Source organism: Phacochoerus africanus, chromosome 3 (assembly GCF_016906955.1).
Source record: "Phacochoerus africanus isolate WHEZ1 chromosome 3, ROS_Pafr_v1, whole genome shotgun sequence".
In the NCBI taxonomy this organism is placed as follows: domain Eukaryota; kingdom Metazoa; phylum Chordata; class Mammalia; order Artiodactyla; family Suidae; genus Phacochoerus; species Phacochoerus africanus.
In genome coordinates this window covers 166,478,778-166,504,085 of record NC_062546.1, presented here as the reverse complement: position 1 = coordinate 166,504,085, position 25,308 = coordinate 166,478,778, and the positions used below count along the sequence as shown (strand labels likewise).

Here is a 25,308-nt window from a genome sequence, read left to right as displayed (position 1 = left end):
TTTTAAAAATGAAAGAAAAAAAAAAAGAATTGTAAGTGGGTGTAGGGTAGCTTGTATCCGATGATCCCATTTGTGTGTGAGAAAGATTGCTCTAATTGCAATCCAGACAGATTGGAGGTGGTCCAGACTAGAAGCACTGGGCAGCCTCTTGCAAATGTCCAGAGAAGAAAAGATGTGGGCTCAGGCTAAGGACAAAACTGAGGGCGGTCAGAGGAGAGGTACACTGACGAACAGCAAGAACACTGGGTTGTCTCAGAAGAGAAAGGGATCTGCTTCAAGTCAAAGGGCCTTTTTGATTGGGAGGTTGCAGATCAAAAGAAGCAGCTCAATTTCCTGGTGAGAGCAGCGTGCTAGGATCAGAAGGCTTTGACCAGATTTTAGAGTTCCCAAGCAGGTCATGGCTACCCAAAGGCAGGGATCCTAAATGTGTCAGTTAAGCAGAAGTAAATGATTTGGGCACAAACCAACTTCACTTATGATGTGTTAATATTTTCAGTGGTGTTTAACTTGTTAGCCAAAGAACCATGAATTTCTGATTTTCTTTCAGATTTGAACCGTATGAGAGATAAACTGGCCAAATGTTTACTTAAAATTTGCCAAAAAAACTCAATAAGCACAAAGCCTATTTCCTTGTAATTATTTTACCTTCATTTTATGCAAACACATACTATGTGGCAAAAGTGCCTTAGGAATGACATTATTATTCAAGTAGCCTTTCCTTCCATTGACCGTGCTGTGTCCTGAGGACATTGATGAGGGAAACGCTGTTCCAGCTCCAAGAGCCATATGCTTTCTTCTGTCTCAGCATATTTGGGGATAAGACCTGCTCCCTTCAGTAACAGTGGTTCATTGAGGTAGCAATGGTGTGTGTATCTGTGTGTGTCTGAGTATATATATATATATATATATATATATATAAATAATATGGCAGGGGGACCATCTAAGGAGAAAATACCAAAATGAGGAGGAGGGAAATTCTCTGACGGCCTAACGGGTTGAAGCTCCTGCATTCTCACCACCGTGTTGGCTTTGGTTGCTGCTGTGTGGTGTAGGTTCGACCCCTGGCCCAGGATTTCCCACATACTGCCTGTGTGGCAAAACAAACAAACAGAGAACCTGAAATAAACATTGAAAATCTCATTTAAAACAAAAAACGTGGAGTTCCCATCGTGGCTCAGCAGAAACAAATCCAACTAGGAACCATGAGGTTGCAGGTTTGATCCCTGGCCTCCCTCAGTGGGTTAAGAATCTGGCATTGCTGTGAGTTGTGGTGTAGGTCGCAGACGCAGCTTGGACCTGATGTAGCTGTGGCTGTGGCATAGGCCAGCAGCTGTAACTCCAATTGGACCCCTAGCCTGGGAACCTCCATATGCCGCGGAGGTAAAAAGCAAAAAAACCCAAACAAACAAACAAGAAACAAACAAAGGGAGGAGGAGGAGAGTTGCAGAAGATAAAATTTGCTCAATCTCCTCCCCACAAAGATCACTGTGCTCTGGTCTCCTTGTAGAGTTTGAAAGTGTAGCTCATTAAAGAGGAGAAAAACAGGCCTTTCTTTCTGTAAATAAGTAAACAAGGAGCATTTATGAAAATCACTTACCTTCGTAAACAAAATGGCCAGTGTATTTTTAAAGATCTCTTTATGACAAGTGTTATGGTCATTACTTTCTGATGAATTTAACTGCATCTTATTCTTAGGCCTTGACTGAATGTTTTTGGTTATTCTTTTTGCTTCTCTGAACTTTCGGTCAGAGCAGTTTCTGCAACGTGACTTAGTGCTCAGGCACCTTTGCCTGGTGTCAAAGCCCTTGGGTGTTTTTGCTTCTTTAACTTTGTTAGGTTTGGGGCGCTTGTCTCTAGGATTTGAATTTGTCTTTTACCAGTTATGCTCTCACTGCTTTTTCTACCTCAGTTGCAGCAGATTTAGTAGTAGTTTTGCAGGTTCTGACATTCTTATATTCACTAAATATCTGTTGATCACTTGTTAGGTGTCTACTGTGCTGGATTATAGGGTGGCAAGGAATTTATGGTTTCTAGGGGTGGGCTTAAGAATTGAACAAGCAGTAACAACCGTGCATGCCTATTGTGATGCCAGAACAATTGCTGGGTGCCACTGGGATACAGGAGAACATATCTGGACCATAGCAGGGCCAGCGAGGCTTCCAGGAAGAGGGATGGTTAACCAGTAGCACGAGTAGCAGTTAAATTAGTTATGGCATTGAAAGTCTTTCAGATCCCAAGAATCAACTTAAATTATTTTTATTATAATGTTATTTGAATATGTATAACCTTAAGACTAGATAGAAACTCCTTAGGCTTCTGACTCTAATATAGCAGTAAGTCCAAAAAAATTACAAAATACATGCAAATATAAACCAGCAACATTTGCATTAACTGTACCAGACAACAATAATAGCAAACATTTGGAATTCTCGTCATGGCTCAGCAGTTAATGAACCCGACTACTATCCCTGAGGACACCAGTTCAATCCCTGGCCTCGATCAGTGGGTTAGGGATCTGGCATTGCCACGAGCTGTGGTTTAGGTTGCAGACGAGACTCGAATCCCATGTTGCTTTGGCTGTGGCATAGGCCGGCAGCTGTAGCTCTGATTGGACCCCTAGCCTGAGAACCTCCATATGCTGTGGGTGCAGCCCTAAAAAAAAAAAAAGTCACAGCAAACATTCATGAGCACTTATGTGCCCTAGGCCCTGCTCTGAGGGGCTGCTTTTTAGAGCCACACCTGCAGCATGTGGAGGTTCCTAGACCAGGGGTTGAATCAGAGCTATAGCTGCTGTCCTACCCCGCAGCCACAACAATGCGGGATGCGAGCCACATCTGCAACCTACACCACAGCTCACAGCAATGCTGGATCCTTAACCCACTGAGCGAGGCCAGGGATCAAACCCACAACCTCATGGTTCCTAATCAGATTCATTTCCACTGTGCCACGATGGGAACTCCCTCTGAGGGGCTGCATCTAACTGTCACAACAACCCCATGGGATAAGTGCCAGGATTATTTTCCTGAGAGGTTCATTTTCCTACTGGAGATCACAGAGCTAGTGGGTGGAAATAGGACTGCGTCCTCAGCTGTCTGCATCTGGAGCTTCAGCTCTTAGGCAGGAGACGTGCTCCTTCTTTATATAATAGATGGTGTGATAGTTCACATTTTGCATGGGCGATGGCTAGGTGCTGAGTCTTTAGAGTTCAGTACACACTCTGGGAGCAGAGGTTTTGCAGTGACTGAAACAAGGTGGTTTGACAGTTGAACCGTCACACTGCACAGAGACCTTTATTCAAATGGCTGCCAATTTTGTGCATACAGAAGGCTCAGTGCATGGTCCCTGGCCCTTCCTAGGTTTGGATAGTTCATTTTCTATGAAGTCCACCTGTATTCTTTTCTCACTGGCCCCTGCCAATTAAAGTAGTACTACCCAGCACTACTGGGTATTTGCGATCCTAAATACAAATGTGGGTGCTGTTATGGCAGAGGTATGTGGTATTAAGGTGGTCATTCAAATGCGCTAAGATATGCTTTTAGGCCAGCTGTTTCAGATTATCATCAAAAGGAAAATATGATTAAAAAATTCTAGAGACTTTCATACAGAGTGAAGTAAGTCAGAAAGACAAATACCATATGATATCATTTATATCTGGAATCTAATATATGGCGCAAATGAACCTTTCCACAGAAAAGGAAATCATGGACTTGGGGAATAGACTTGTGGTTGCCGGGGGCGGGGGGGGGGAATGGATGGGGAGCTTGGGGTTGATAGATGCAGACTATTGCCTTTGGAATGGATTAGCAATGAGATGCTGCTGTGTAGCACTGGGAACTATGTCTAGTCACTTATGATGGAGCATGATAATGTGAGAAAAAAAGAATGTGTACATGTATGTGTAACTGGGTCACCATGCTGTACAGTAGAAAAAAATAATGTATTGGGGAAATAAAAAAAAAATTCTCACAGAGAACTTTTAAAAGCCCAAGAATATTTCTAGCAACCCAACCCCCCCCCCCCCACCCAGAGATGCACTGACTAGTTTGAGAAACACTGCTGCTAGCAGAGGAGAATGGCATTGGTTTCAGGTGGAGGCACCTGCGTGGGAAAAACTAGAGTAACACAGAGCCTGGCCTCTCCAGGAGGAATGGACAGAAATTCACAGAGATTCTAGAATACACATAGATTAAGCAATAGAAGGATACAGAAGGAGCCTGGTAAGCCATGCTAGAGTATTTGAACTTGATTCAAAAGGAACCACTGAAAATGTATGTAGGTTGCAAACAGCAAGGACCAGGCCTCATTGTTGTAAGTTATAATGAGTGCCCATAACTTGGGGGTGTATGATAAATACTTGGAGTCATATTGACAAAATTAATAAGCAATTGATTTTATGGTTTGGTGTGATCGGTTGAGTAAGAATCCTAAAATCATTTGATGATTAAAAATCATTAAATTTTTTGTCTCACTCTCTTGATGGGCAAAACTAAACCAATCCCACCTTCCCTGGGGGAATTTGAGAAGTGTTGTAAACGATTTTGAAACATAGCAGAAATGCTAACTGATCACCCTTCATTTTTGGCATTTAAGGAATCACACACATGATTTTAAGGACCTGATTACAACTTCAAACTCATAGACTACCAATTATCCAATTAAGATAATATTAATTGTGAGGGCAATAATGCTACTAACATGTATGGTGAAGGCTTAACCATGGGCCAGATGCTCTATTAACACTTTACAGGCATTATCTCAGTTGGCCCTTCCAATCGCTCTATAAGATTGATACTGGAGCTCCCATTGTGGTGCAGCGGAAATGAATCCAACTAGGAACCATGAGGTCGTGGGTTCGATCCCTGGCCTCGCTCAGTGGGTTAAGGATCCGGTGTTGCCAGCAGCTACAGCTCTGATTTAGACTCCTAGCCTGGGAACCTCTATATGCCACAGGTGCAGCCCTGAAAAGATTAAAAAAAAAAAAAAAGGTTGATACTGTTATTATCTTTGTTTTCCAGGTGATCGAACTATTATGTACTTGCCAGAGACCAAATATCTAGCTCATGGCAAAGCTAGGGCTGGAACCCAAAGATTCTGACCCCTTCCCCATAACCACAGTGTCTTTTTTTTTTTTTTTTTACCATGTGTCCTAAAGGAAGGCTCCAGAAAAGACTGGATGTAGAAAGGGGTGGCCATGTCTCCCCGATGCCAAGGGGATGCTTAAAAGGACTGATATACTCTAATGGTGCAGCAGCCCTTTCCTCACTTCTGACGGCTCTCTACAGTTTATTCTGACCTCATTTATCCTGAAATAACTGGGTAGGAGACGCCAGCTAACAGCTAAATTAGAAATAGTTAATAGAAATGTGTTCCATTAATTTTATGACTGGTCAAATAAATGTAGCAAATTAACTGCAATTGGTCTCCCCTTCCCTGTAATTTATGCACTGTTAAGTTTACTGTTATCTGACATCTTTGTTTCGTGATCTTCCTGGATGTATACCTGAAGTCAGAGTGATGCTTCTATTTGACTAAGACAGCCAAATCCTGTTTCCTGAGGTTTTACGATCCTTCCCTTATAAGCAGTTTTATTTCATAACAATAAAGGGGAAATTTTATTTTGAAATACATGAATCATTTCTGAAGTGATTCAGAGATTTTGAATTCTACTTTTATTTTCTTTCTCATCTTGGCCTGATATTTATTTATTTTCTTTTTGAACCATAGCATTATATTCAAGTTCAAATGCCAATAGTACTTGAGTGTAAATTAATGTATTTTTGAAATCTATGAGGTAGTGACTTTTTATTAACTGTGGAATAAAAAATATATATCAAAGAGAATTATTCCTAGGTCTTTTAGAGTTCTGCCTCTCTTACCTCCTCAGGTTTATAAGTAGCAGTGGGGAAAAAAATGAAATCTTTAGGTAATGTAGAGAGTGACAAATTATCTAAAGACGATGGTGTTAAATAGTAAGGTTGGTTAGAAGTATTGACAGTCAAGTCTATGGAATATGTTATAATACTGATGTTACTAAACTATCATATTTTTATGTTTTTCTTAATTGTTTTCTAATAGAGTTTGATGCTTTTTTCTCTAGTTCACTGTATTATTTAATATAAAGATATATTATCTGATACATACTATGAGTCTGTACTAGAAATTCAAATATTAAAAATACTAAAAATATTTTTCATACATATTATATATTTGTGTATATAAATGTCTATATATAATGAATGAGGAAGACTCAAAGAAATCTTGAAAAATCCATTTCTTAGGCTTATTCTTACAGGGACTCACAGCCATCCTAGAAAATATTCTATCCATTTCTTCATGCAAATATCCAGAAATATTTAATCATAGATTTTTGCCTTAAGTCCCCCAAACGAAATGGTTAGGTAAAAGTCATATTAGCTTGAAGTTCCATTTGGTAAAGAGCTTTTAAAATATGCTATACATCTGAAAAAAATGAGTATGTTTCATTGGCATCAGGAGGGAGCAATATAAATAGCAGCATAAATAAAAAGCTTCTCTCCCATCCCCCAATCCTCCCTCCTCCTTTTCATGAGTTTCAAGGTTGTCACTGATGCAATTGCTTTTCAGAATTTTTTTTTTTTTTTGTAAATGATGAGAGAGGCAATTACAAGCAGTTCTCCGCATGACACTGCCTGGAAGATGGGCAAATTGCATCTCTTGATGGATGCCAGCCATTATATACACTGGGCTGGAAATCTCCATATAGGGAAAGGAAAGCAAACAGAGGGAAGACCGAACAAAAACACCAACAAATAGAAGTTTTCAGGAAAAGAGAGAGGTGGTTAATTGCTGGCAGACGTGGATTTTGCAGAATGCTGAATACCCTGAATTATCTGTGAATATTCTATAGGCTTTCACACACTCGTGCACATCATAATAACTTTTGAGAGAGCAAATAAAATTCATGTATCTGAAGCTTAACAAATTCAAGTCATAGGTATTTTTTTTTATTCAGTATAGACTCTGGGAATGGGCCTCTTTGTGCCAGGGGAAAAACTCAGGTGATTCGTGCTGCAGATGTAAATATATATGGTCTCGTCCTTCCTGCGGTCTTCAGAGGATTTACACAGTCTGAAATATACTATTTGAGTTAAATGAAGTGTGGAAAATGCTCACTAATGTTATAAATACTTCTAAGTACACGGGAACCTCCCGATGATGCTGTTTATTATGAACTACAATTTGGCACGCGACTTTGGGTCCTTGTTTGAGAAGTGACAGGCAGGAAGAAGGGGGATTTAATTCTAGAGGCAAAAAGCACTGCCATTGGAAGGCTGCCTGTCCCTCAAGGGATCATTTTAGGGACTGTGTTACGGCGGAGGATCAGTCTAAAAAGTCCTATTCTAGATTCTTTCTATAATAGCGTTAGGGAAAAATAAGCTAGATTTATAAAATATATGCAAGATAATGTTAGTTATTTTGTAGCTGGTAGTCTGATGTGGGTTAATGTGTAGTATAAAAGGCTGTTAGGAGGATGAAGTTTTACTTGCCAAAAATAAACATTAGTTTTTATTCTCATCTAAAAATTTGTTTTCAATAATACAGCCATTATTAACTCTTAGCAAAGTGCTTGGCGCCACATAATAGGTCAATAATAATTACTTGTTTATCCAACTCAAGGAATAAACAGGTTGCTTTTCAAAGTTGAGAGTTTATCAACTTCTTGTTGTCTCCAGCAATTGGCATAGTAGCTGCTGCTTGTAAAGCATTGAATAGATTGAATGAATGAATGGGATAAAAAATCAAGAAAGAAAAATGTCACTTCAATGCTGAGTCACTGTTTATGTGAAAGGTTTTCTGAAAAATATATGTTCCTATTGTTATGTGCCTTTAATTGTGGTTTAGGTCTAGGATTTTATTATTTTAAGGTTGAAATGATGGCATAATGATTTCTGCCAGGAGTCCCTAAGCAAGATCTCCTGGATTTCATTTTCATCAGAGAACTTCTAGAAAGGTCATCGCCCTTCTGCGTGGATCCTGAGATCTGTTACCATGAACGGCTCTGTTTGTTCCCTCCTCAGGTGTGGAATCCATAGCATGTTCCCCTTACATTTAGCTGCCCTCAATGCTCACTCTGACTGCTGCAGAAAGTTATTGTCATCGGGTAAGTAATTCCATTATCACGGATGAGGCTTAATGTGTCCTGTAAATGAGCCGTGTGGCTTCAGGTGTCTGGTCGGAGTGAGTGGCTGCCTGTGCTTCGTGTCATCCATTACCCGACGTGGCAGGATGAGCTGTGTCCACAGCTAACTGCATGTGACAGCTCCCAGAAGTTTGTGGTGTGGAAGCTGTTTGAATGTCAGTCTTCCTGCCCCAGAATGAGGGTCCTGTCTGTTTATCAAGTTAAAGCTTGGGTGAACCAGAGGGAGAGGCAGACAGGGATGGCCGTAGCTCACGGGAAGTTTGTAACAGAAGGAGAAAACATCTTTGAGGCTTAAACTGGTGGCATAACATTTCATATTTTTCCACAAAGTAAAAAGGCCAAACCCCCTAACGTTTCAATCGTAGAAAATGTCAAATTACCACCCCACTCCGTGGGCTCTGAAAAATCTCTGTGGTTGATACCCCTCCAACCAGGTTTCATTTTTATTTTTTTCAATGCGGGCCTATTTGGAACCAAGAAATTCTTTCTGGTTTGGAGCTTTGCTAATCTTTCTTATCACTGCTTCTGCCAACCTCCCTGTATTAAGAAGTTCCTGGCTTGCAAAGGTGATAGAGATCTGTAAGGCAAAGATTGTTTACGAATTAATTCAGCAGATATCCCAGAGGCATTTTTTCCCCCTTTAAGTTCTTTACCTATGGTTGATTCTGCTTTCGCTGCTTTTGGCATGTTTAAAAATAATCCCTGCATGAAAGCATGTTCCCCAAATCTTAAACCAACTGAGAGCTAATAATACACTTTAGAAAATACCTCTTCCAGCATGTTAACGATTAATCCTTTGCCTTCCATGTTTTTTCCATGTGTTCTGTCTGCCTGTCTATTGCCCTACTTATCTCAAATTGGTTTCATAAATTTCTATCCTGGGATTGAAATATGGGGCTGTAGTTCACCCAGGGCTGAATGTGAAAATAAATTCTTCTCGACTTCACTGTTCTTCCTATAAAATTGCCAAGCTTGAGCAGTTACCATTCGTTTCCATGACAACTTCTTTCTGACTACAATGGCTTGCGTTCTGGTTTTTCTACTAACTGATTTTTCTGTCTCTGCAATGTTTCTTGTGGTTTAACTAGGACAAAAGTATAGCATAGTATCCTTGTTTAGTAATGAGCACGTGCTGTCTGCAGGCTTTGAAATAGACACCCCAGATAAATTTGGAAGAACGTGCCTTCATGCTGCTGCTGCAGGAGGGTAAGTAGTTAGCAATTTTAGTTCTTCTCTCATGGACTTAATTCATCATAATCGACTTAAGTTGTCTGTGAAAGACAACTTCTTTAGTAAAAAGGGTAAGAACCATTTCTACCAGTACCAGATATCACTATGTTGACTTTTCAGGTTACTCAAGGGTTTGTGTTTTCAAAGAAAAATTGTTAGCCTGTTTCACATAGGAAATATTTTTTCTTTTGTTTTCTCGTCTCTTGCTGTCTTTTTGTTTCCTTCTTATTTTAAATTGTAGGTCTTTAGCCTATAGAATATATTCTTACTTGGTACCCCCTCCACCAAAATAAAATAATTTGAGATTTGTTTTGAAGTTTTTCCTCTTTTGTTGCTGGAAAGTGGGTAACGATCAGGGGAATCCAAAGATTGAGTTAATTCATGTTCATTCACAGACATTTGGTCCTCATTTCGAAACTGATTTTTAAGTTCTTATAATGATAAATGCACAAAAGTCAAGAAAAACCAAGGGATGGGCAAGAAGTGATTTAATCCTTGCTTTTTTTTTTTTTCCGAGTTGTAAAGAGAATTTTTCATCAGATACTCCTTCTTATGTCGGTGGTTAGATTAAGATTCTGATCAGTATATTGTTGATATATGACCACACATTGACCAAACATGGCTTCTCCGAGATGGCTTTGTTTGGGTAAAGTGCTGGTTCTCAATCAGTTTCCTAGTTTGTAAGGAGTGGCAGTGCTTCTCCACGTGTCATGTGTATATGACCAAAGGCATTACCTATTCAACAGAAGTGGATTGACTGTGAAGCTTTAGGGCTCCTTATTTGCATGGGTCCCTTCCAAAGTATATATCTAGTTTTATATTCATAATTTTGGTATTATTTTTTTAAAAGAACCTCCTCCTTCTTACCCCAGTCCCCCAAATTATATGAGCTTCCTGAGCCGTCCTACTTGGATCTGTCTCTGTCTTTGATCCTTTGACTTCAATCAGTAAGAGACAGGTGCTTTCCATCAATCGATGTTTTATACCAACACATAATCATCTCAGAAAGTTCTTATATTTTATGACTTAAACAGCTAGTTCTCTTAGAAAAGTGGCTATAAAGGTGGAGGTGGGGTGGGGAGAGCCCTGCTCACATTTATCATTAATAAAGTCAGTTTTCTTATTTAAACAATAACAAAATAATAAATCCTAGGTCACTTCTTAGCATCCCAGGTTTAGAAAAATGATGGATGCCCTCATTTAAAAAAAATGTGTATCAGATCTTTACAGAAAGTGGCAACAAACCATTTTGGATGCATGTCTGAAACTCCTATTAGGATTAATATTTAGCTATATGCCCTTCAATAGGAAAATTCACTTCGGTGGGTCCTTTTCTCTCTACTAAACATGATTTATTGCTTCTACAAATGACAAAGAGGCTTTGGAGGATCACTACGCTCCATTACATCATTTTCAGCCTTGGTTCGCACATTCATTTACCTAGATTACCAAGACAGGGAAATGCAGCTGTTTTATTTTCCATTAAGGAGAGTCTGGGTCACAAATGGTTATCATAGGGAATCCATTCTGCTGTGATAAAAGGTAACGCTCATCCATTCAGGCTCATCGTTTAAAGGTGACAAGAAATTATTATAGAGCCAAGGAGTTGTGTCCTAAACTCTTGATGGTTTTGAAAGAGAATTTGAGGACAAATGATGAAACCATCACTGAAAGGTTTAACCCTGTAATAATCATTAAATTCTTTAGTCATGGGATTGAAAAGGTTCCATTAAGCCCTTTAATGTATTGATGTATTCGCTTTGAAAAAGGAATTGTAACAGGAACTTTAGATCCTTATGATATGGCATTACTCTAATCTGTTCAGGTTATTTTTGTGTCAGCAGAATTTAAAGCTAGAGCTCTCATTTCATCTGGGCCTGCACGCTGCAGAAAACAGATCTTTCTGAAGATAGCCCAGCGGTTGGCCTCTACCATCTTAATGATGTTTTCCCTGTCTTTCTAGTAATGTGGAATGTATAAAACTCTTGCAGAGCAGCGGAGCAGATTTCCATAAAAAGGACAAGTGCGGGAGGTATGTAAACAGGGAACTCTGCTTCAAGTGCTTAAATGAAAGGAGTGGGGAGCAGTCCATCTGGAAATTGCGTTCTGTTGAAATGGTAAACGGGGAAGCTGGCTGGGGAGATTCCATCCTCAGAAGGAAATCCCTTCTTGCAGCAAAATGAAACACCAGCAAAGCAGGCACAAGCCACAAGCAAAACATCTCCTCTCCCAGCTTCTGTTTAGAAGTGCCCATATATATATTTATCCACTTGGAAGATTATATCTATAAAATACATAATCTCATACATGGACACAGTTTAGAAAATTCTGTTTGTAGCCCTTCCAACCCAGAATTTGGTCACAAGATGTGGAGCATTTTATTATATTCATTGAACATTTCATTGGGGATAAATCTTTAGACACATTTAAAACATGAAACACACACACAACACCAGTAGTCTCTTTGGCTATTGGAATGGGCCATAGAATTTTTCTTACCTGAATTGTCCCCTGTGTATCTGAATCATGCCTTAATACCAGGTGGTAGAGGGAAGAAAACCACATGTGAAGAAGTAGAGGAAGTGAGGGCATGATGGACAAAACCTCAGGTCATTTAGTTGGAAACAGCATTGGACTTACCTAGGCAAGAAGAGAGAGACTGTGTAAAGATAGACCAGGGTCTATCTTGGGGAGGTCTTCCATCCCAAACGGAAAAATCAAAGCTTTGTTCACTAGGGAAGACTGAAGGTTTTAGTACAGGATTGTCATGTGTAGGTTCTTGGACCTTAGAAAATCCAGCTCTTCATGCCAAGCAGAAGTTAGATGGAAACTGGATTAGAGCAAAAGAGACCAAGAAGAATGGTATGGCAGAGGTCCAAAGGAGCAGTAAATGTAGACCCGAACCAGGAGAGGCACTAGGGATGGAAAAGGAGAGATCCACAGGTGGGTGGCCTTGTCTGAGGCCACTGTCTTTGTAGCCTCGCTTGCAACTTACAACATCAGAGAAGGGTGTAGCCCTTGGCCTCCACGCTCTGAGAGCCTAAGAGCTTTCCACACTCCTGGAATACTGCTGTTGGTGTTAAGGCTGATGATGGGGTTCTGTTTTTCAGATGGGATAAAATCGTAAATTGCTGTTTGTTTTTCAGGACTCCTCTGCACTATGCAGCTGCGAATTGTCATTTCCACTGTATTGAGACATTAGTGACCACAGGGGCCAGTGTTAATGAAACAGATGACTGGGGCCGTACTGCTTTGCACTATGCTGCTGCATCAGACATGGATAGAAAGTAAAGAAAGCCTTGCTCCTGTTTCTTCTCAGGGTGGGCGGTGGGAGGGAGGGTTTGCTCAATTGTCTTCATACTGCCTCACAGAGACTGTGAGTGAAGAATCTCCCTCACCCAGACCCAAAGGAGTTAGAATTGCTTCATCCCGAACCCCAGGTTTCCCATTCTGCTCTCCTTATGTTCGATTAGTGCGTGTCACTGCACAATTACTTCTCTTCTCTGTTCTGTGGCTTGAATGCCAAGTGGAGCTGTCAAGCCCGGGTTTTCAGTTCATTCAAAATCTGTCGTAATTTATTTTGTCACATACTGCAGTTTTCATCATCACCACTTACATGCTTCATTTGCTGTAAACCATTGGTTAATAAATACGTCTTGTGTCAAAAGTATCCATCTATGCATAATCCCAGGAGCCTTCAAATGCTGCATCAGTATTTGTAAAACAGGCACTATCGTTCCAAATCTGGAGGTGAATGCTCCTTCGAGAGCTGTAGGAAAAGATATTGGTTGTCCTGATCATGTTTGGATCCAGGTGGCTAGGAATGGTTAGCAGAAATAAGTAAATCAGTTTGAGGGGAAAAGTTGGGGGGAGAGGTGCCCACAGTTGGGAGATTGTTCTCAAAGACTTGAGGATGGGGCTTCCTTCATAGCAATACTTTCTAGTGACCCTGTTTGGGGAACTGTTGAGTTATTTGCTGCCCTGGGCTATGGAGGTGCTTCTGGGTCAGTGCTAACTCCTTTTCTTGTAGAGCATTGGTTATCAAACATTTTAGACAGTGTCCCACACTAAGCAATACAATTGACTTCATGACCCAGTACATACACTCACATATATGTTTTTTACATGTGTGTGTGGAAAATGGAAACAAAAGACTTCATAAAATCAGATTTGCTCTACTATGTATGGTGTATTCTGATATTTTTCTCTTTCATTTCATTAAAAAAAACCCCTCCTGACTGCAACCCACAAAATTGATTTCATAATTCACTAATGGATTATGATCTGTATTGTCACAGTTTGGAAAACACTGCTAGTTTTTCCTCTTCATATTCATATGCTGCTGGAAAGTCCAATGGAACCTCAGGATCCCACAACCACACGTGTTATTAATTCAACAAACATTTCTTGAGCATCTACTGTGTGCCAGACGCTGTATGCTGTTCACTTGGGATAGAACAGGGGGTGGGACACACATATACTTTGTCTGTCAAGGGCTAGAAAAAGAATCCTGGACAGTGAAGAGTTGCTCTGGTAGATGAGGGGTGACTAGGAATCCATTCTTGGATAAATGAGATGCTGAACTGACAAGGAGGCAGCAAGGAATGTGGTTGGAGTCAGCGAAGGTTAAGCTAAGTCACTTCTCTTTACTTGGGGAGTTTAGGATATTTCTGGAAGGGTGGGAACTTGATTGCTGTCTTAATCACTGATACCTGCGTAGAAGCTTTAGGAAAGTCATGTTCTCGAGTGGATTTCTTGGGAGAAAAGAGATTTGCTGGATGGCCTTGGAGAGACCCATGTGCGTTCTCTGTGAAGAATCAGTAGTGCTTTTTTCTTTTGGGTTAGGGAAAAACTTAAGATGTAAATTGCACCAAGATCATTAGCAAAAGTGCCATTAATTGTAAATTTTTTTCTTTCCCTTATGCTGAGAAGTAAGACTCTCTTAGGAAACGCCCATGAAAATTCAGAAGAACTTGAAAGAGCCAGAGAGCTGAAGGAAAAGGAAGCTGCACTGTAAGTTCCTTCTCAAGCACGGGGAGTAGTTACTGATGTTTTGTCTGCTGCTCTGAGTTGCCACATGGCCCAGCCTGACTATTTTGGGGTTTCACCTGGGGTCTTGCCTTTAGAAGAAACCGTTCTTTTAATATATCCTTCAATTATGCTATTTTCCTACAAGTAACTCTTTCTAAAATTGAAACCTTTGCCGTGACCATCCCTGTGACTGGTCAGCAATTTTTAGGACCAGGTGTCTTAAATATCATTTCTCACTCTGCTGTGTATCATATGCCTCAGGAGACATATAAAGCCTCCTTCAAGGCCTTAAGCTTGTTGCCAAAATTCGGCCTCTGTCTGCTGGTGCCGAATTGAAAAGCAGAGATAGAGTTTGGGGTAAAGGATTAAAAAATAGCTTTATTGCTTTGCCAGCCAAAAGAGGGTCACAGCAGGCTAATGCTTTTAAAGACTGTGAGCCACCCCCCCCCCCCCCGCATTTAGAAAAAATTGCAAGGAGTTTTGTAGTAAAAAGGAGAAAAACAGGTTTTCAGATAGGAATCAGGATTGGGACAAACATGCATTCTTCTTTGTTTGGGGGAATCTTAGTCATCAAAGCTGGAGTCAGGAGATGTTCGTGATGGTGGTCTTCTGGGTTATTGCCTCGAATAACCATATTTGCAAAAAGGACATATTGATCAGAGACTAGAACAAACTAGGAAAGTTCCTGAAAAACATCATGTGCTAATAATCTTTTACCCACAGGCAATGATGCTCAGGGTGCCTAATCTTTAGTTTACAGGTGATTGTATTTAGGGTACAGTTAAGTCAGGGAGAAGGACAAGGAAGGACTCTTAGTTGTTCAGTTTTCAAGTATTCATTTCTAAAAGAAGCAAAAGGAATATAACTTTTCTCTTAGGTGTATAAGATGCCCATATTATTATGTGTATTTCTTGAGAGGGGACCAGGACCCTGCCCCAAGGCTGTACTATTGTTGCTTGACTGTTCTTCCCTTCCCTGATCAGCAACTTACAGAACCTGTCCCTAGGAACTCAGGGAAGGTCATGGTGGCTGAACAAGGCCCATTTCCTAAGAGCAAGAAATGGGGGACACAGAAAGGCCCCTGCGCCCAGGAACCCCACAGGGCCGTGTCCGGTTTCAGGCTCTCCTTTTGTTACCTGGGGATAACTATTGAATAGATGCTATAAATACATATTTTGAGATTTCCCTGTGAAACACACCCTCTCCTCCTTCCCCAACACACACACTCATCAACTTACACACAGCCCCCTGCTCCCTGCAGGCAGCAGCTCTGTCCCACCTCATCCCACCCTCCCCTCTCCACATCTGACAGAGGCTTAGCTGTTACTGTGATGGTGCCTGCCAGCACTCAGGGCTGTTGAGCCATGGGACACTCTCGTATTTTGTCCTCCCACAGTCCTTCCTGCCTGGGAAGTCACCATGCCCAGTATAGTGCCCAGCAGGTAGCTGGTGATCAGTAACTGTTTGTTGAATGAATGAATGAATGCATGAGTGACCAGTGCCCCCACGTTGCGTCCTTCCCCATGAGACCCAGTGGATATAGAGCGCTGAGGGTCTGCACACACACAGTCCTCAACTTGGTTCTTCTCTCCTCCTGTTGTCAGAGGAGCCAGTGTCTCTGTGACTTGAGTGCTTGTTTCCATTCTGGTCTTCCCACCATCCACTGGGCTTTCCTCCTGTGTCCAGACCACTGCAGTGGAGTGTGGTTAGAGTGAGGCCCCAGTGCAGGTTGTGGGGACATAACCTTGACTGCTAGCAGGGTGGGGACAGGAAACACAGCTGTGAGTAAAACAGAATAACCAAGATTTTGCCCTAATACTCTAAAATTAAAAGAAGGATATTCGAAGATTGTAGAATTTTACACCACCTTAGCAAATGCTCCCTTCTCCAGCAAAATGCAAGCTTGCCCTGGGCCAGAGCAGCACTAGGACAGCTGATGGAGAGGGAGGGATCAGGAGAGGCAGGGCAGGAGGGGACCAGCCTGCCTGAGAGCTCCATATGCGATGAACAGCTACTCCCCTTGTCCACAGAGGTCGCTGACCTAATGCGCACCTCTTGATTTTGCAGCTTAGGTGTCAAATTTGCTAGTCAGGGCAAGAGAAAAGGCAAAGCATTCCCAGTTAAAACTGGAATTCAGGAGTTCCCATCATGGCTCAGTGGTTAATGAATCTAACTAGCATCCATGAGGACACAGGTTCCATCCCTGGCCTTGCTCAGTGGGTTAAGGATCTGGCGTTACTATGAGCTGTGGTGTAGGTTGTAGATGCAGCTTGGACCCTGCGTTGCTGTGGATGTGGTGTAGGCCGGCAGCTGTGGCTCTGATTTGACCTCCAGCCTGGGAACCTACCTCCATATTACGCCAGCGCGGCCCTGAAAAACAAACAAATAAACAAAAAAGAAAGAAAAAAAAACTGGAATTCACATTCCCTTAAAAACAATGTAGAGAGTATTCAAATTCCATAGTATTGTTTTTATTTCTAAGAGTCCTGTCGACAGCTATAGTTCATCTCTATTCTCCATTAAATAGCTCTCTGGGAGTTTTCCCAGTGTTTTCCAAATTACATATTAAACTTAATCCTTTCAGAAGCTAGGGGTTGTGTGTCCACTAGAATGCTGTTCCTATTGAGTGATTTTATTTCAAGAGCCAAATGCAGTTTAAAATGAGTCACACCTGGGATTCGGTCCACGGGCATTTAATTACAAAAATTTTTTAAGAAGACTTCCTTTTAAGGTACAAATCACCAAAGACAGCATGATATATCAGGACTCCGATTATAGTTTGATTTATTGTGGAGCATGTTGTGGATAAATCATGGGACATATAGGTATTTGGTTTTAAAATTTTCTCTTTCAGCAAGCTAGAAGACAATGGAGTAACATATTCAAAGTGCTAAAAAGACTATTAATCAGAGTTCGAGAACAAGCAAAAATATCTTTCAAAATGAAGAAATGCTCTCTCAAAAAATAATGAGAGAAAAAGAATACATATATATACACACACACACATACATATATAAATATTGGGTCATGTATATACATATGACTGGGTCACTTTGCTGTATAGTAGAAATTGAGAGAACACTGTAAATCGACTATAATGGAAAAAATAAAAATCATAAAAAAAGAACCAAAAAAAATTTTTTTCTCTTTCGTCAGTTTTTCTAAAAATTAGAATGTCTACTTTAATATGCGTCTCTATGCAAGGTTTATTTACTCCTTCGGCCTTATGCCAAAAGATGGGGAAATATCATTTGAAGGTTTCTGAGTCCACTATAAAAATTTTCCATTGGCGTTCTTATTTAATGTGCAGGCTTCTATTTAGCATCTTATAGTTTCGATTTGCGTATGACATTGAATCAGCCTGGCCTCGTAAAGACATGTTTGTCCCACTGTCACAGAAATAAAACTGAACTTAGGGAGCAACGCTCCTTGTCTCATTCTTCCCTCTTTGACCCAAGATTGTGCCTTATGCAACAGACTTTGAACAAAACACATTTCATCTCATCCCCAAGTGCTGTGTCTTAGAGTCAGGGCTCTTTGGTGAAGGGGGACCCACGTCTCTTCCTTTAATCTCTTGCAAACATGGTGTTTTTTTGTTTGTTTTTTTCCTCAGGAAAATTACCACTCTGTCAGAAAAAAAGTTTTTTAAGATTCACTATTTATTATTTTATTCTCGTCTATATTACTGATGGCATAGTTTAAGCCTCTTTCTGTAGAGGTGGTGACTGAATTCATCTTTTCTATTTTAAAAATTCCTTTCATCTTTTCATTGTTCAGGTTATTCTTCGGTTCTTTCTGTCATCTTCTTACTTTTTTTACGTTTCATTTTCCAACCTTTTTATCTCAGCGTCTCCAATAGGAGGTTAAAAATAAACCCCTTCTCTTGAGGTTTATCCCGTTGCAGTGCCCTGACCACTTCTTTATTATGCTAAGAACTTGCCTTTTGAACGTGGAGCCCTAAAACTTATTATTCAGTAATCTTGATGACAGGCAGGTTCCGTACCTTAAGATGAGAAGGGAAAAAACTTAATTACCCTCTTGTTCCTAAAGCCTTTCCTGAATTTGAGAGTGGCTTTTTTAAGCTAAAGTAAAGATAGCTGCAGAAAACACACATAAAACCTCATTGCTATAGGATTTTTAAAGAAATACTTCAAGTCCCAAACTACTTTGTGAAACATTGATCAGAGAACATTTACATTAATTGTCCCTTTTGGTCCAGAGATATTTTCTAAAATAACATCTCATCTTTTTACTTTCAGATGCCTAGAGTTTCTGCTTCAGAATGATGCAAATCCATCTATCCGGGACAAGGAAGGTTACAATAGCATTCATTATGCTGCTGCCTATGGCCACAGACAATGTCTGGAATTGGTAAGCTGTTTTGTCTTGTTTTGTTTTCTCTAACACACATATATACCCAAGCCTGAAAATACTAGTCTCTTAGCAAATACCCTCACTGCCTAATTAAGTCCCTACTAGAAATCCGCTGGAAGATATTCTCTGGTAAGTGATTAAATGGTTTCCCTTTACCATGTGTAGACCTCTTTATTCCATTCCTGTCATCCTAATCTCAGAGCTAACATTGACTCTTTTCCACGTTAACTTGAACAAGGAATATTAAACCTCTGTATGGACACAGTTTGTTTTTTGGCGATTGTTTGGATGTATCAGTTAATAAGCTCAGGATATATATATTTCCAGAGTCACAGCACCCCAGCATTCAATATCGGTGTCATAAGATGACTTACATAACTGTTAGGCATATGGGTTTGTCACAGTCCAACATTTGTAGTTTAGGGAAAGAAATTGGCGAGGGCATGGCAGCAGAATTTACTGGAATTTCTAAACCACCCCCAAATTTCAAATTTATAGTGACCAAAAAACACTTGATTTGGGGTCTGGTATAGGTTGCAATGCAAACTTAAATGTCTGTAGGGACAGAGTATAAAATAAACAAGTGAAGCGAACCCAAGTACAGGACAATAGGGAGTGGTGGGGATTGTGGCTATTAGGGAATATTTTGTCTGAGGGGAGAAACCACTAGTCAGCTGCAGTTGATTGAGACTGGGTGGTGCTGCATACCCAGGTTTGCTAGAACTCTAGTGTTTCAAGAAGAGACGCTTCAAATATAGACTTTTTATGTGAAACCTCCTGTTTTGAAAACTAAGCGGGATAGGAAAAAAAAAATATGTGTTTGTGGCTGAATCCTGCCTGCAGCCCATCGTTTGCCATCTCCCGAGTATCACCCTTAGTTCAGCTTCACTAGGATACCTAGGGTATCCCAACTCACTCTCTCTCTTCCAGAGGACTCTCTTCCTTACTGGATTCCAACATTTTTCCTTGTCCTTTTAAAGGAGAAATCTTCCTTTTCAGAGTTAATTGAAAGTGTGTTTGGGGAAACCTTTGCACCTCATCTGCTGCACAGTTTATTGAAAAAGGCACGAGGCAGAAAGCCTGTGAGCAGTGGTGTCAGCAGCTACACAGAAATGATTTAGTGACGCCCCAGTGAGTTTCTTTACCTTTGGCCTTGCTTGCTTGGTTTTAAATGGTTCTACTTAGGATGATTCTTGCTATGTTTCTTTTAACTATGAATGTAGGAAAATGTTCATAAAGGTCAGCCAGTTTGGAAATTAAAAGGTGATTATTCTGATGGTGTTTTTTAGTGGCATTTATGGGTGAAGGTGGACCTATCTTTATCGCTCTTGAAGACTTCCAAGTCTTCTTCTGAGGTTCTTGGGGATGCCTACATTTTCCTTATTTGACTTTAGGGCGTGACATTTTTCTCCCCTAGTTTTGATTCCATTGTGGAATCAATTCCAGTAAATTCTGCTGCCATGCCCTCTTCCAGTTACAGTAGCTGCATTACAAATCGTCCTAAAAGTTAGTGGCTTAAAACAACGGTAATCATTTTTTCTCCCTCACTGTGAATCAGGAATTTAGGAGTGTCTTAGTCAAAAGTTCTAGTTACTCACCTATGGGATGACAGACAGTGTCCAGGACTGGCGTGATCTCAAAGGCTTCTTCTCTCATATGTCAATCATCCAGGTGGGAAGATTTGAATCGCTGACATCCCTTGGGCCTCTCTGTCTCCATGTGGTTTCTGTATGTCCTTTTCTCCAGCATGGTGTTTTCAGACTGGCTGGATATCTTCCATCGTGGCTGAGGGACCAAAGGCATCTGCTCTGGGAGAGAGTGGGAGGGAGTGAGAGTGAGAGAGCAAGTGAAAGAAAGAGAGACCGTATTACCTTTAATGGTCTAGCTTTGAAATTCACGCAGGGTCATGTCTCCTGCTTCTCTTCATTGCTGCGGTCACAAAACCTGGAAAGGTGAAACAGACTCCACCTTTCAAAGGGAAAAGTGTCAAAGACTATTTCAGAATCACTCAGTTCCAGAAGAAGATGTAGGAAGCTAGTAATTTCCACAGCCTTTTGTTGTGGGGAGGTGGAGGGGACTACACCGCAGCATGCAGAAGTTTCCAGGTCTGGGACCAAGCCCCAGCCACAGCAGGGATAAGGCTAAATTTCCAACTGCCAGCCCACCGGGGAACTCCTCCAAAGCCTTTTATGAGATGGATTTTATTGTGCAATCACAAGAGGCCAAGGGCAAACTCTCATCTTACAGGTGAGCAAACCAAACCACAGGGGCCTTCACTGTGGTTGTCCAAAGTTCTAGCTCTGGTCAATGGAAGAAGTGGGACCATGAATCAGGAGTCCAGATTAGAACAAAAATAATGTTTACCACACCATGTTGCCTTCCAGCGCTGGTCAGAGCGCTTTCACCACCCAAGGCTTCTCAACATGGGGCAAAACCTTGGCAGGACTTGGTTAAGGTATAAAGCAATGTCACTTCTGCCTTCTACACCTTTGAGACCTATTAGCAAATAGCATTTGTGTTTAGATGCCACAAAAGAAAGCCTCCTCACAAAGTGTGCACACCTGTGTGTGTGCACGCGCACGTGTGTGTGCATGCGCGTGTGCCTGTGTTCAGTGGCAAGTGAGAGTATAACAGTATAACTGTAACTACCCACATAAGCCTGCATTCCAGAGGGTCCTTAAGACACAGCTGTCTTTAATTGATTTTCTCTATGAAAACCATATGTCATAATTGGACATATGAACTTTTATTTCAAAGTTTGTTATTACAGTCTTGCTAACTTATGCTGCTTTAAAATGCTTTGTTGAATTATCTTTAATCCCATAGTCTAATAACTCTGAGAATGATTATCTTGTAACACCTTTCTATGTAAGTAATGCATTGCACATTATTTACATCTTTCAGGAAAGCCTTTCAGGCCATTTTTTCTGTTATCAAACAAAAAGACTTTCTGTCCACAAGAAGGTTTCCCAAGTTCTGTCTCATAATGAAATTACTCCTTCGATTAGATAACACTTGCTCAGTGTGGTTTACAAAGAGATGATGCTTCTTGTAATTATAGGACATTCAGAAGCAGGTAGGGGGAGGGGAGGTATTAATTGATCTTAATTTGTGCTGTCAACTGAAAAGGACCCGATTACCAATATAAATTGGCGTAAATGTCACCATTGTTTGCTTTTAGGAAAGAACCTCAGTGGATCATTTAATACAGATGGACTGGAAATTGTTCTTTCTATTATAGTTGGATAGAAGGTTCTATGTATTTCCATTTTGGAATGCATCCTGAAGTTCCTCTACTAAGCAAAGATCCTAAGCAGGCTATAAACATTCTTATACCCTGCTACCTCCCAATCAAAACAAAATACCATCCTGGGCTCTCTCTGGGGAGTGACACCATACAGATAGACCAGTGCAGGTATCTTATCCCCATGGCTAGCTCACTCAACTGTGAATGGTTTTGGGTGTGGGTGGGCCCACCACCAATGAGGTTTATTGTATGTTCATCACATGCCAGGATTTTTGCATATTTTATGCCATGTAATTTTTTTTTCTTTTGGCTATATTGAGTTATACTTGACACACAGCACCATATAATGTCAAGGTATATAGCATGGTGACTTGACTTACACATATTATGAAATGAATACCACAGTAAATTTAGTTAATATATGTCATCTCATATAGATGAAGGGAGAAAGGGAGGAAGAGAGGGAGGGGGAGAGAGGGAGGGAGGGAGAGAGAGAGAGAGAGAAAGAAAGAGAAAGAAAGAAAGAAAAAGAAAGAAAGAAAGGAAAGAAAGAAAGGAAGGAAGGAAGAAAGAAAAGAAAAGAAAAGAAAAGAGAAAAAGTTTTTGCCCTTGGGTGGAGAATTAAGCTTGTTCTTGGTACTAGAATTGGGCTTTTTGAGGGACATCTTTTCTAATTTAAATGCTCTCTTTCACTAAGACCACAAAACCCCCATATTCCTTAAAACTCCCATCTCTTTAGGTGTGAAATGCTAGGAAAGCAGACCAGACAACCAATACACACTAGGAGGTACATGTCTAAGACTCACCACCGCAGTGCCTGTCTTCTCCCTCATCTTGTGACGCAAACACCCTCGTCCTCCTAGGGGTTATCCTTTTAACAAGCTGGTCCTGATTCTGTGTGAGGGGCTGGGATTATGACAATGAAAGACATGGTTCTGGAAAATCTCAAAGGCTTACTTGAGCCTCTTGAGCAAAAAAGTATGCCTGGAGACCTTTCTTTCCGTCACATCGCTAAGTCTTCTGTTTTTGGCCTGTGGAAGGAGTGGAAAGAGTAAATGAGTATTTGTGGGCCCCGGGCCTTCCGTACCACACCAGGGTCTTGTCGTTTGGGAGCTGGAATGGGATTAAAGAGGACCAGTGGCCATCAGAGGCAGCCAGTTGTGAGGTTGGTAAAATTTGTCTTTTTGCCTCTTTTCCCAGAGAGCAATTACTATGATTATGCATATCATTAAATATATATCATCAGTTTTCATGCATATTTTATTTAACTATGACAGTTCACTTAGTGTTTTTTTGTTTGTTTTGCTTTGCTTTTCAGGGCCGCACCTGCAGCATATGGAAGTTCCCAGGCTAGGGGTCGAATCAGAGCTACAGCTGCCGGCCCACACCATGGCCACAGCAACACCATATCCCAGCTGCGTCTGCAACCTACACCACAGATCACAGCAATGTCCGCTCCTTAATCCACTGAGCAAGGCCAGGGATCGAACCCTTGTCCTCATGGATACTAGTCAGGTTCATTACCACTGAGCCACAACGGGAACTCCTAACTTAGTGTATGTTTATTTGGCATCCATAGTTTGTGGCTCCTGCTTGTGATCACCAGCTTAGAATTTATAAACCATACTGTGTGTTCAGACTATTTTTGCTATAATCAAAAAGAGGTGGTTGTTTTCTTTTTCTTTCCCTTAAAGTTGTCTTGGTGTCATTCCATGAGCAAAAAACATCTAGAAGGTAGGATGCACCCCTTAGCCTTGATAGAATAGCCAAGGTTCAGAATTCTGCCAGGTCTGCCTACTTGGGTCAGTGTTCTCAGCTGGTCTTGATCAAAGATGTATGTTCTGTGTGCGCAAGCAGAAATTCTGCCCACAAATATATGCGGAGCTGTGACCAGTCATATTCAGTTCGGATCAAAATATCAAAGTGGAATGGAGAAGACTTGGCTAGTAAAGCATTTTGTGTCTGAGTAAGACTTTTGTGGAGTGGAGGAAGGGAGTTGGCAAAGAAGAGCCCATGCCTCCCTTTTCCTTTATCTGGAATGCATTCTTACTGACTGCAGAGAGAAAAATCAGAGTCATGCCCCTATTTGGAATTTGTGAGTTTATGTGGGCATACTCTCTTTCTTTTATGACGTTAAAGACTTGTCTGTGAAAGAAAGATCTTTGTGGCTTTGTTATTGAAATAGAAAAATGTATGTGCCAATGTAATTACATAAATTGCCTACAGAAATTTCAAGAGATTGTTTGAAAACTCTAGGCCCCTGATTAAATTCAGTCCAAGATTTTACCATGCCAAATCACTCAGAATTTGGCTGCTTCCCTGGGACCTTCTCCTTTCACTGCTATGAGCTGACTTGCATTTCAACTGCGAGAGTATAGGGGGGTGACAAATGCCCCTGCATGTATGTTCCAGGAGTTTCTGGGATTCTCTGAAGACAACTATATCTTAGGCAACGGAACACTGAAATGACACTGCTTTTAAATGCTTCTTGTGTTTGTCACAGGACTTTAGGAAGCTATTACCACCTGGCTCTGTTTAAGATGTACTTACACTGGGAGTTTCTGTCGTGGCACAATGGTTAACGAATCCGACTAGGAACCAAGAGGCTGCGGGTTCGATCCCTGACCTTGCTCAGTGGGTTAAGGATCCGGTGTTGCTGTGACCTGTGTGTAGGTGCAGATGCAGCTCGGATCCCGCATTGCTGCGGCTCTGGCATAGGCCAGCGTCTACAGCTCTGATTAGACCCCTAGCCTGGGAACCTCCATATGCCATGGGAAGTGGCCCTAGAAAAGGCAAAAAGACCAAAAAAAAAAAAAAAGATGTGCTTACACTGGCAATGTCTAATTAAACTTCTCAAGACTAAGAAAGGGGGATATAGAAGAGAGGTTATAAAAGGGGGGGAGCTACTTAGCAGTAAGTCGGAGACAATATGAAAACCCAGTGAACTTGAATCACAGCCCCAAATAAGTCTCTGATGGCTTTTTTTCTGTCCCCAGAGGTACTGCGAAGAGATGGACCTGGGAGGGTACATGACCTCTCGGCAGGCAGACTCCCGGTGGGCAGTGGAAACTTCAACAATGCTAGGCTTGTTTTCTCTTCTAGTTAATTCAGTTGAAGAGAAGCATAAAATCTTAAGGGAAACTCTCATTAAGGGAGAGAAGACAGCTATTTTGAAGCTGTTGGCAGCCTACTCACTGCTATGAATAAAAATGTAAGCCCACAAATTTTGAATCGGAGTATGAATGTG

The 25,308-nt window shown here is 41.0% G+C and overlaps 1 protein-coding gene across 6 annotated transcripts in view; it reads left to right on the top strand.

Moving 5' to 3' along the window:
• The window catches only part of ANKRD44 (ankyrin repeat domain 44), a 343,478-nt gene that overhangs the window by 232,478 nt on the left and 85,692 nt on the right, over window positions 1-25,308 (top strand). For all 6 annotated transcript variants that reach the window (XR_007134051.1, XM_047773137.1, XM_047773138.1 and 3 more), the window contains exons 11-16: window positions 8,058-8,140; window positions 9,322-9,385; window positions 11,373-11,441; window positions 12,556-12,696; window positions 14,342-14,422; window positions 18,700-18,811. Coding sequence is in view for 5 of the 6 variants with exons in the window: in XM_047773137.1 (XP_047629093.1) it covers window positions 8,058-8,140; window positions 9,322-9,385; window positions 11,373-11,441; window positions 12,556-12,696; window positions 14,342-14,422; window positions 18,700-18,811 (550 nt within the window). In the remaining variant the exon portion in view is untranslated. The remainder of the gene's footprint in view (window positions 1-8,057; window positions 8,141-9,321; window positions 9,386-11,372; window positions 11,442-12,555; window positions 12,697-14,341; window positions 14,423-18,699; window positions 18,812-25,308) is intronic.